The following is a 12,979-nucleotide window of genomic DNA, read 5'->3' on the forward strand; positions in this document are numbered from 1 at the left end:
TCTGTGGTAATACAGGGAGGCACTTATTGTCTAAAACAATATTTAAAATAAAAACATCACTAAAAGACACAAAACATAAATAATGCATGGCCTGTGGTCTTATACTTTTTCAAAATGTGGTGGTGATGGACAAGTAATGATCCTGACATTTACTTTGTCTTCTATTTCTGTAACTGCAGACTGTATGAAACCAACATATTTCATGTTTTGTGAGATCAGCTTTATTTTTATTTATTTTTTGTTAATCTACAGTGAGGAAAATAAGTATTTGAACACCCTGTGATTTTGCAAGTTCTCCCACTTAGAAATCATGGAGGGGTCTGAAATTTTCATCTTAGGTGCATGTCCACTGTGAAAGACATAATTAAAAAAAAAAAAAAAGATCCGGAAATCACAAAGTATGATTTTTTTAAAATAATTTATTTGTATGTTACTGCTGCAAATAAGTATTTGAACACCTGTGAAAATCAATGTTAATATTTGGTACAGTAGCCTTTGTTTGCAATTACAGAGGTCAAACGTTTCCTGTAGTTTTTCACCAGGTTTTCACACACTGCAGCAGGGATTTTGGTCCACTCCTCCATACAGATCTTCTCTAGATCTTTCATGTTTGGAGTTTCAGCTCCCTCCAAAGATTTTCTATTGAGTTCAGGTCTGGAGACTGGCCAGGCCACTCCAGGACCTTGAAATGCTTCTTACGGAGCCCCTCCTTAGTTGCCCTGGCTGTGTGTTTGGGGTCATTGTCATGCTGGAAGACCCAGCCGTGACCCATCTTCAATGCTCTTACTGAGGGAAGGAGGTTGTTTGACAAAATCTCACAATACATGACCCCATCCATCCTCCCTTCAATACGGTGCAGTCGTCCTGTCCCCTTTGCAGAAGAGCACCAGCACCCCCAGAGTATGATGTTTCCACCCCCATGCTTCACGGTTGGGATGGTTTTCTTGGGGTTGTTCTCATCCTCTAAACATGGTAAGTGGAGTTGATTCCAAAAAGCTCTATTCTGGTCTCATCTGACCACATGACCTTCTCCCATGCCTCCTCTGGATCATCCAGATGGTCACTGGTGAACTTCAAACGGGCCTGGACATGTGCTGGCTTGAGCAGGGGGACCTTGCTGCCCTGCAGGATTTTAAACCATGACAGCATCATGTGTTACTAATGTAATCTTTGTGACTGTGGTCCCAGCTCTCTTCAGGTCACTGACCAGGTCCTCCTGTGTAGTTCTGAGCTTTCTCAGAATCATCCTTACTCCACAAAGTGAGATCTTGCATGGAATCCCAGACCGAGGGAGATTGACAGTCATCTTGTGTTTCTTCCACTTTCTAATAAATAATCATAACAGTTGCTGTCTTCTACCAAGCTGCTTGCCTGTTGTCCTGTAGTCCATCCCAGCCTTGTGCAGGTCTACAGTTTTGTCCCTGGTGTCCTTAGACAGCTCTTTGGTCTTGGCTATGGTGGACAGGTTGGAGTGTGATTGATTGTGTGAACAGGTGTCTTTTATACAGGTAACAAGTTCAAACAGGTGCAGTTAATACAGGTAAAGAGTGCAGAATAAGAGGGCTTCTTAAAGAAAAATTAACAGGTCTGTGTGAGACAGAATTCTTGCTGGTTGGTTGGTGATCAAATACTTATTTGCAGCAGTAACATACAAATAAATTATTTTAAAAAAATCATACATTGTGATTTCTGGATTTTTGTTTGTTTGTTTTAGATTATGTCTCTCACAGTGGACATGCATCTAAGATTAAAATTTCAGACCCCTCCATGATTTCTAAGAGGGAGAACTTGCAAAATGCAGGGTGTTCAAATACTTATTTTCCTCACTATATATTCATTCCTACATTTGAGGCCTGCAGCATTTTCCAAGAAAAAAGGTTGGGACAGGGCAGTTTATTCTAAATTTAAGAATTAGTTAATAATATTTACAGCCAGTTTTCTTGAGAAATGTCAGAGGATGAAAACATGAACATTTTCAACTCACTGAATATTTCTTAGACTTCATTTATATCAATCATTCAGAAATACAAACAGTGTGGTACTTTATGGTACATCTGTGTCAGGTAGGCAGCTCTCAAAAACTAAATGTCCATGCTGGAAGGAGACAAGTGAGGGAAGCCACCAAGACACAACTTTGGAAGAATGTTTGGCCTCTGTGGCTGTGAGTGGAGAAACTGGGAATATAACATCATTTTTATTATACAGATCCTACTTTTTTATTTGTGGTTGTTTCTGTTCCATTTCTGAAATTAAAGAACTGCTATAAAGAAAAGTGTTAACATTTTACTGTTTTTTAAAACTTTGTAGTAGAACAAACACAAAAACCAAACTCTTATAAAGAAGGAAAAAAAATACACAAACGTGCAGGAAAAACTGAACAATGCAGACTGATTTGACTCGTGATTTTTGAAAATAATAAGAGGTAACTTACTTTAACTCAGAACTGTGGCCTGATAACTTTGAAAAATAACAAAATCAGCAGCTTGTATTTTTATTCTGACTATAGAGTTCATTTCCTCTTTTTTCTCCTCCTCAGTCACGTTTTGTGCTTGAACATTAAACAACTCCATTAAACCATCTAAAATAAATATCTTTGTAAAATAACAGCCTGTTAAAGTTCAGAGTTCTCAGCTGCTTTATGTGATTTCTGCTTCTGAACATCACTGCAGAGTTTCTCCACATCAGGTTTTTTTAAACACACGTGTGTGTGATTTTTATTCTGTTCATTCATATATTCTCATTTTAAGGAATTTTGACAATTTATTTCATCTCATAATTTCAGTCTAACTGTCACTGACACGTGCACACGGAGTGAACAGGACGAACCATCAGAACAGTCCAGAGACGAATAAAGGCAGAGACAGTTTAGTTTCTTATAACGTGTTGTTCTCGCTCCCGTGAACTTTTAATCCCGTACCGTCCCAATCACATGATGAATAGCAATCTTGACTCCCATCCCATGGGAATCCCACGGGTCACAGGATTCCCGTGGGATTCCCATGGGATGGGAGTCAAGATTGACTTTCGTTATTTCAAGCAATACAATATAATCATTAAAGTCTAGGCACATTCATATTAAACACAATAGCACTTGATTCACGATGAGGTAAGCTCCCTTTCAATTCAAGACATTCACAGCACAAAACTGGCATGATGGACAAACAGATGAGGACAAAATGTCATTTATGCTTCATCAAGTCTTATAAAGTGCATCTGGAGGATTAGCCCTCAGTCTTAAGGGGTACACCTCAGTCCAACTTCACAAAAATGAACATATGGTGTAAAAATATCCTGCAACTGCTAAGAAATAAAACCCTACCTAATAAAAAAAAAAACCTTACTAGGCTTATCGACCACACAGTATATATACATCTGGAAAGTCACTTTTTGGTATGTTACAGTCTTATTCCAAAATGGATGAAATTCTTTTTTTTCCTTCAAAATTCTACACACAACACCCCATAATAATGTGAAAAAAGTTTTTGTTTTAACATTTTTGTAAATTTATATAAAAAAACACCTAAGAAATCACATGTACATAAGTTTAAAAGAAACATGTCCGTAAGTCTTCACAGCCTTTTCCATGATACTCAAAATTGAGCTCAGGTGCCTCCTGTTTTCACTGATCATCCTTGAGATGTTTCTACAGATTAATTGGAGTCCCCCTGGGGTCAATTCCGTTGATTGGACATGATTTGGAAAGACGCACACCATAAGGTCCCACAGTTGACAGTCAGAGCACAAACCAAGCATGAAGTCAACTCTGTCAGAGCTCCAACATTTGTCTGTGGAGAAAAGAGAACCTTCCAGAAGGACAACCATCTCTGCATCTTTGCAGCACTGTGTGTTGATCTCTCCAGCAAACACTGACTGGTCACAGCAACTTGCAGACAAAAGTGAATCAAGTTTAACTGACAAATCAAAAAACTCCTTTATTGGGCTGATTCTTATCAAATTCAGTCAGTCTTGATGTACAGCAGATTTATCAATGTGGAACTCCACAGGGCTGCTTTCAGGTTAAACGTAGATTGTAATATGTGTTAGTGAAATGTGTAATATTACTGAAAATCCATTATTAATGTCTTGCATTATAGCACAAACTCATAGATTATTGTTTGTGTTTCATTCATAACACTGGTCATTGTCGTCCACTGAGCTGAGAGTTTACAGTGGAGGAGATTATTTATTCTTTATTGAGTCTTTCTGTCAGCAGGACTGGTGTCAAACCCTGAAGCCTTTCTTGTGGACCGAGTCAGGTCACCATTGTGCTTTGTGTGTGTGCACACACAGGGCCAGCTGTATGCAGGTTCTAACCTCGGTGTTGTTCAGGTCCCGGTTTGTAACTGCAGCTCTTACCGGATTTGTGTGGACTGCGTCCTGGCCCGGGATCCTTACTGTGCCTGGGACCTGTCCTCTCAGTGCTGCTCCTCAGTTAGCAGCTTAGCTTCCTCCTCAAATGCTGTGGTCCAGAGTCTGCAGGACGGAGACGTTTCTCTGTGTCCTCAACCAGGTACGTTCACATGCATGTGGTACCAGGGGGGTCTTGTACACAGGACGACCTCCCTGTCACAGTATCTCTGAGTACTTAGAGAGTTCTGTGTGTGTTCTGTGTGTGTTTTTAGATCCGGTCCCAGTGGCAGACTTTACTCTGGTTCCAGAGAACAACATTCACCTACCGTGTCGGAGCCACTCCAACCTGGCGCAGGTCTTCTGGAGATTCTCTGGTCAAGTACTTAACCCCAACAGCAAATACTACATTTACAGCGAAGGCCTCCTCATCCTGAACGTGTCTGAGTCAGACGCGGGCCTGTACGCCTGTGACTCCGTGGAGTGGATCAGTGGCAGAATGTACAACCAGACCATGATGGTTTATCACTTATAGCCCGGCCCAGACCCAACAGAGGGGGGCAGCACCACTGCTGACCCCGACCTCATGACCACACCTGCACTTGAGCAGGAGAACGGGGAAGCCCCCGAGAACCTCAGTGACATGGGAAGGATCAGCAGTCTGCAGACGGCCGTGGCTCTGCTCGCAGTGCTGTGTCTCTGCCTGACAAGTGGTGCCCTGTGGATCTGGACTCAAAGACGCTCGGAATATTTAAAGTTTGTGCAGCACACCGGTGACACTGAGGTTAACTCAGCTAATTACATGCAGGTCAAGAGCAGACTGTCGGAGAGGAACCCTGCAGGTTCTGAGTCTGTGGGACTGAGCAGTCCCAACAGCAACCACTGTGCTGGCAGTGGCCACCAACACTTAACCTCCACGACCAGCATTTCACATCTGGAGGGGTTCATCAAGGACGAGTCAGAGATTTGATTCTGACTCTCTCCAAATATCTCACAACCCACGTATCCAATCAATCAATCAATCAACTTTTTTCTTATATAGCGCCAAATCACAACAAACAGTTGCCCCAAGACGCTCCATATTGTAAGGCAAGGCCATACAATAATTATGAAAAACCCCAACGGTCAAAACGACCCCCTATGAGCAAGCACTTGGCCACAGTGGGAAGGAAAAACTCCCTTTTAACAGGAAGAAACCTCCAGCAGAACCAGGCTCAGGGAGGGGCAGTCTTCTGCTGAGACTGGTTGGGGCTGAGGGAAAAAAACAGGAAAAAGACATGCCGTGAAGGGGGGCAGAGATCGATCACTAATGATTAAATGCAGAGTGATGCATACGGAGCAAAAAGAGAAAGAAACAGTGCATCATGGGAACCCCCCCCCCACACACAATCTACGTCTAAAGCAGCATAACCAAGGGATGGTCCAGGGTCACCCGATCCAGCCCTAACTATAAGCCTTAGCGAAAAGGAAAGTTTTAAGCCTAATCTTAAAAGTAGAGAGGGTATCTGTCTCCCTGATCTGAATTGGGAGCTGGTTCCACAGGAGAGGAGCCTGAAAGCTGAAGGCTCTGCCTCCCATTCTACTCTTACAAACCCTAGGAACTACAAGTAAGCCCGCAGTCTGAGAGCGAAGCGCTCTAATGGGGTAATATGGTACTACGAGGTCCCTAAGATAAGATGGGACCTGATTATTCAAAACCTTATAAGTAAGAAGAAGAATTTTAAATTCTATTCTAGAATTAACAGGAAGCCAATGAAGAGAGGCCAACACGGGTGAGATATGCTCTCTCCTGCTAGTCCCCGTCAGTACTCTAGCTGCAGCATTCTGAACCAACTGAAGGCTTTTTAGGGAACTTTTAGGACAACCTGATAATAATGAATTACAATAGTCCAGCCTAGAGGAAATAAATGCATGAATTAGTTTTTCAGCATCACTCTGAGACAAGACCTTTCTGATTTTAGAGATATTGCGTAAATGCAAAAAGGCAGTCCTACATATTTGTTTAATATGCGCTTTGAATGACATATCCTGATCAAAAATGACTCCAAGATTTCTCACAGTATTACTAGAGATCAGGGAAATGCCATCCAGAGTAACGATCTGGTTAGACACCATGCTTCTAAGATTTGTGGGGCCAAGTACAATAACTTCAGTTTTATCTGAGTTTAAAAGCAGGAAATTAGAGGTCATCCATGTCTTTATGTCTGTAAGACAATCCTGCAGTTTAGCTAATTGGTGTGTATCCTCTGGCTTCATGGATAGATAAAGCTGGGTATCATCTGCGTAACAATGAAAATTTAAGCAATACCGTCTAATAATACTGCCTAAGGGAAGCATGTATAAAGTGAATAAAATTGGTCCTAGCACAGAACCTTGTGGAACTCCATAATTAACTTTAGTCTGTGAAGAAGATTCCCCATTTACATGAACAAACTGTAATCTATTAGACAAATATGATTCAAACCACCGCAGCGCAGTGCCTTTAATACCTATGACATGCTCTAATCTCTGTAATATCCAGACACTAGTCCTTCAGGCTGGTGTTCCCTTTGCTTGCCTCACCGAAACTGTGCAGCTCATGAACTCTGAATGTTTTTTAAGGAATTCTTGTTGGGTTTTTGTCCAAGAAATTCACTGAAAATTCATTTTTATCAACATATTTTTGTACACTTGTAAATTGTGAACAGTTTGTGTATCACTATCTGTACGGCCATGGTTCCTGGTTTGTTTGTCTTTTTTTGTTGTTGTTATGAGGTAGAATTATTTATTTACCTCAAAACCATTGTTATTTCCATAAATACTTATGATAACAATGTCAGTGGTAGCTGTGGTGGTGGTGGTGATGGTGGTGGGGGGGTTGCAACTACAGCACAACTGATATGAATTTGGGGGGGGTGATACAATCCCAATATTGGGGAGTAAAAATTTACAATTCCTGTATATATATATATATATATATATATATATATATATATATATATATATATATATATATATATATATATATATATATATATATATCAAATAAAATCAATTTTATTTATATAGCGCCAAATCACAACAGTCGGTGGCTTTTCAGTCATGTGACTATCCAAGAAATTGTGGACGAGCTGTTCAAGTTGTTCAATCCACGCCCCTCTTCTTTGGATTACAGCTGCAACACACACACTGAAGTTTGTGATGACACTGCCACACATCTCAAGAGGGATGAAAAAGAAATTTGGAGAAAGAAGAAGTTCAGGCTATCCGGAGGTTTTATTGTCCTTTTAGGTCTTTATGCCAGTCTCTGCTGCTGGAACAGTCTCCACGACCTGCAAAGGTACTGTTTGTGTCTTTGCAGCCTCAGAATTGTCAGATTCCCTATCAACATGAGATTCATTTTTCTCTTGCAGTCCAACATTCAAGTCAAAAACAAAATCAGAAACAGAAGCATCATCATCATTTACATCACAGTTTTCCTTCTGTTTGATTTCCAACAGTTGGTTATATGGCTCTTCATACATGCTCCATCATGGGGAATCTCTCCATTCACCCATTTCTGTCTTCCTCCCCTGTAATTTTTAACAAGTACAGCTAGTCCTACAGCGAAGTCTCCCCTTACTCTTGGATTCTTTCTGTGCCATTCGACCTTGGACTGTTTCAGGGAACTTTGGTTTTACCAATGTCAACCTCATACGAATCCGTTGTTTCAAAAACCACTCATCTGGTGTTTTCACAGTTGTCACATGTGGCATGTTTCTGTACCCAAACAACAAATTTGAAATGCAGTGTTGTCGCGACTGACCACCAAGTGCTTTGCTTTTATTCAAAGAACACCTGCAATTTTACATCAGCTGTTCGAGCAGCCGGGAAAGCAGGCCGACTGGGTGACTGTGAGGAGGAAGCGTAGCCCTAAACAGAAGCCCCGTGTACACCACCAACCCGTTCACATTTCTAACCGTTTTTCCCCACTCGGCGACACACCCGCCGAGGATCAAACTCTGGTTATTGGCGACTCTGTTTTGAGAAATGTGAAGTTAGCGACACCAGCAACCATAGTCAATTGTCTTCCGGGGGCCAGAGCAGGCGACATTGAAGGAAATTTGAAACTGCTGGCTAAGGCTAAGCGTAAATTTGGTAAGATTGTAATTCACGTCAGCAGTAATGACACCCCGTTACGCCAATCGGAGGTCACTAAAATTAACATTGAATCGGTGTGTAACTTTGCAAAAACAATGTCGGACTCTGTAGTTTTCTCTGGGCCCCTCCCCAATCGGACCGGGAGTGACATGTTTAGCCGCATGTTCTCCCTGAATTGCTGGCTGTCTGAGTGGTGTCCAAAAAATGAGGTGGGCTTCATAGATAATTGGCAAAGCTTCTGGGGAAAACCTGGTCTTGTTAGGAGAGACGGCATCCATCCCACTTTGGATGGAGCAGCTCTCCCCTCATTACCCCATCCCCGTAGAGATGGTGCCTGCTCCCAGACCACCAATAACCAGCAAAAATCTATTTAAGCATAAAAATTCAAAAAGAAAAAATAATATAGCACCTTCAACTGCACCACAGACCAAAACAGTTAAATGTGGTCTATTAAACATTAGGTCTCTCTCTTCTAAGTCCCTGTTGGTAAATGATATAATAATTGATCAACATATTGATTTATTCTGCCTTACAGAAACCTGGTTACAGCAGGATGAATATGTTAGTTTAAATGAGTCAACACCCCCGAGTCACACTAACTGTCAGGATGCTCGTAGCACGGGCCGGGGCGGAGGATTAGCAGCAATCTTCCATTCCAGCTTATTAATTAATCAAAAACCCAGACAGAGCTTTAATTCATTTGAAAGCTTGACTCTTAGTCTTGTCCATCCAAATTGGAAGTCCCAAAAACCAGTTTTATTTGTTATTATCTATCATCCACCTGGTCGTTACTGTGAGTTTCTCTGTGAATTTTCAGACCTTTTGTCTGACTTAGTGCTTAGCTCAGATAAGATAATTATAGTGGGCGATTTTAACATCCACATAGATGCTGAGAATGACAGCCTCAGCACTGCATTTAATCTATTATTAGACTCAATTGGCTTTGCTCAAAATGTAAATGAGTCCACCCACCACTTTAATCATATCTTAGATCTTGTTCTGACTTATGGTATGGAAATTGAAGACTTAACAGTATTCCCTGAAAACTCCCTTCTGTCTGATCATTTCTTAATAACATTTACATTTACTCTGATGGACTACCCAGCAGTGGGGAATAAGTTTCATTACACTAGAAGTCTTTCAGAAAGCGCTGTAACTAGGTTTAAGGATATGATTCCTTCTTTATGTTCTCTAATGCCATATACCAACACAGTGCAGAGTAGCTACCTAAACTCTGTGAGTGAGATAGAGTATCTCGTCAATAGTTTTACATCCTCATTGAAGACAACTTTGGATGCTGTAGCTCCTCTGAAAAAGAGAGCCTTAAATCAGAAGTGCCTGACTCCGTGGTATAACTCACAAACTCGCAGCTTAAAGCAGATAACCCGTAAGTTGGAGAGGAAATGGCGTCTCACTAATTTAGAAGATCTTCACTTAGCCTGGAAAAAGAGTCTGTTGCTCTATAAAAAAGCCCTCCGTAAAGCTAGGACATCTTACTACTCATCACTAATTGAAGAAAATAAGAACAACCCCAGGTTTCTTTTCAGCATTGTAGCCAGGCTGACAAAGAGTCAGAGCTCTATTGAGCCGAGTATTCCATTAACTTTAACTAGTAATGACTTCATGACTTTCTTTGCTAATAAAATTCTAACTATTAGAAAAAAAAGTTACTCATAACCATCCCAAAGACATATCGTTATCTTTGGCTGCTTTCAGTGATGCCGGTATTTGGTTAGACTCTTTCTCTCCGATTGTTCTGTCTGAGTTATTTTCATTAGTCACTTCCTCCAAACCATCAACATGTCTATTAGACCCCATTCCTACCAGGCTGCTCAAGGAAGCCCTACCATTAATTAATGCTTCGATCTTAAATATGATCAATCGATCTTTATTAGTTGGCTATGTACCACAGGCTTTTAAGGTGGCAGTAATTAAACCATTACTTAAAAAGCCTGTTACTCCACTACATGATGCAGGACGCGCGATTAACCTGAAACTTGGTCCAAAAAATTCTCGCACGAATGAAAAAATCATCTGAAAAATGGCCAAAACACGCACAGTGTAAAGCCAACATTTATGTGTCAAGATAAGGCTTTTCAGAACTGACCAATTGTTAACCTTGTCCTTTGTTTTAACCTGTTTTAACCTGCTTTGTGACTTATGTCTGTGAAAGGCACTATATAAATAAATTTACTTACTTACTTACTAAGGGCCCTGTCCCACTGGCGTTTAGGAGGATTTGCGGATGGAATGCGCACAAAAGTGGCCCACATCCGCCAAACAACCGCAATAACCGTGTAACATTCCTGTATGAGTCGGCAGCCATCCGAACACATCCGTGATCATCCGCAGAGGCATGCATGTCCGCAGCCAGGATTTTTGAGCGGCTCAAAAATCCTGCTGAGGATGAGATCCACATCACTGCCTGAACACATACTGAAGACATACGCAGGACGTACAAGACCAACGTGCCGCATATCCTCTGTCATCCTCTGATATCCGCAACCAACGGCTTGGTGCGGCTTGGCACGGCTTGGCAGCGGACCGGGACAGCAGGCAAAACAGATATGACGCGTGCCCAGCACGGCCACATCACGGTCACAAATGGTATGTCGCACATGCAGACAGAGTAGGCACGGATGAAGCGGGTGCATCACGGCTGCTGTGCCCCTCATGGGGGCGCCTCCGCGGTCGCCTTCGCTTCTGTTCCCTGTTATATCCGCTTTTCTTCCTCATGTATTCGCTGATCCACCCCAGGACATTTGTAATTTCTGCCCAACTTTGTTGCGGATGCTCAGCTTTTGTCTCCTCATTTCATGCGCAAATCCTCCTAAACGCCAGTGGAACAGGGCCTTAATATTGACTGCACGTTTTACAACATCATAAAACATGCGCACATTCTCTCCACATGCAAAACATTTTGCGATGACACTTCCAGGGCTCCGTAGAAATGCCTGTTTTTACAAATAAAAATAGAATATTTTACAAAAGCACATTTATCTTTAAACCAACACACGACACACATCACATTAACGTGTTGGTTTACATAATGAATGACTGAACCAATCAGTGTTTAGCAGTGGCACTTTTACCCAGAATACTTTGCGGTCTGTGTTTGTTACAAAACCTCAGAATTAGTGCATTATTCAACATTAAAAGATATGTTATATTTTAACTTTGTACAAATGACAGAATTGACATTAATGGAGTTATTCTATCAGTATTTTCACAAAACCATAAGTTAGTATGACTTTATTTTTGAAGACCTCTTGTTATGTGCCGACGCGGGTTGAGGAGCGGACCTGCGTCCAACTGAACCCAGCGCTAAATAACCAGAAAGCGGTTCCAAAAAACAAAACAATTTTATTATCCCCCTCTTGTGCAAAACTCGGTGTACAACATAAAGTGCGTTTGTCTGGCGGAGTGAAGGACGGCGCGCTCTCCAGCGCCCAAAGGGATCAAAGCCCGGCGCTTCTGGACTCACGTTCACCGCCAAACACCCCCCAGGTGGACACGACAAACTGACTCTGTGAAGGATAGAAGAGGTGAGGTAAGTCAGCAGCTACAACTAATATCCTTCAAAGGCACACACTATCAGCAACACATTCAGGTCTAAATTTAAGCTTTATGTAAATGAGCAGCTTCTCACAACAGGTGGAGGATCATCAGTCCACACACCACGGCCGTGAGAAGCGAGCTGCACAATTCTCATCAATAGTCACATATACTGCGTAACAAAATACCAAATTACTGTTAACACTTATTCAGACAATCAATCACCTCTGATCTGTGCTGACAGCATGTGTCCCTCACCCGTCCTCCTTCACAGGCATGATGTGTCAAACCCAGGCGTGGTCCTCAGCGTCTCACAAACGAACGTCACAAGGTCGAGTTCCCGGCAATTCTGCTTGAATCACTCATGGCTTAAATGCAGAACGCCATCTCATTATCTGCTTCAGCTGAAAGTCTTTAAGTTTGCACGTGAGCATCATCCACAGGTGCTGCAAATCATACTGATGAGGGTGAAGGACTCTTCTGCCAGCACCTTCTCCACAGACAAAAACCAGTTTGCATACCACCTGGAGAGCAAAGAAAAGAAAACACAAAAACATCCAGCCAAACCCCCCAACACACAACACCTCTGCCTGACTGGAGCATTATGATTAGTAGAGAGCTGATTTTGTGGGTGCTCTCAGGATTCTTCTGTGCAGCTTCCTACAGGGGGCAGCATGGTCAAACATGGAAATACTGCCTCATTCTTTGGGTTTTTTGTCACTCTTGATGCTTTCAAAAGTGATCGTGTTAAAAGTCAATATCAGCTTCTTAGTAATTGCAAATGTACCAGAGACAATACTGGAATTTATCAATTATCTGTAACTTCTGATACATTTTTGGGTGGTTTATCGTTTTATCTTTATCAAAGATAACTTTTCAGTTATCTGATTATCTGTTATTAAAGTTAAATTTTTGGTTATCTGTGTCCACCACTGTTTAAATATATCAATCATGACTC

General features: G+C 41.6%; 1 protein-coding gene across 1 annotated transcript in view; it reads left to right on the forward strand.

Moving 5' to 3' along the window:
• The window catches only part of si:ch211-129c21.1 (uncharacterized protein LOC563087 homolog), a 121,730-nt gene extending 116,272 nt beyond the window's left edge, over positions 1-5,458 (forward strand). The window contains 2 exon segments of the mRNA XM_034180754.1: positions 4,291-4,510; positions 4,623-5,458. Of these exon segments, the coding sequence (XP_034036645.1) occupies positions 4,291-4,510; positions 4,623-5,317 (915 nt within the window). The 3' untranslated portion in view covers positions 5,318-5,458.
• The last annotated feature ends 7,521 nt before the right edge of the window (positions 5,459-12,979 follow it).

Source organism: Thalassophryne amazonica, chromosome 10, assembly GCF_902500255.1.
Source record: "Thalassophryne amazonica chromosome 10, fThaAma1.1, whole genome shotgun sequence".
Classification (NCBI taxonomy): Eukaryota; Metazoa; Chordata; class Actinopteri; order Batrachoidiformes; family Batrachoididae; genus Thalassophryne; species Thalassophryne amazonica.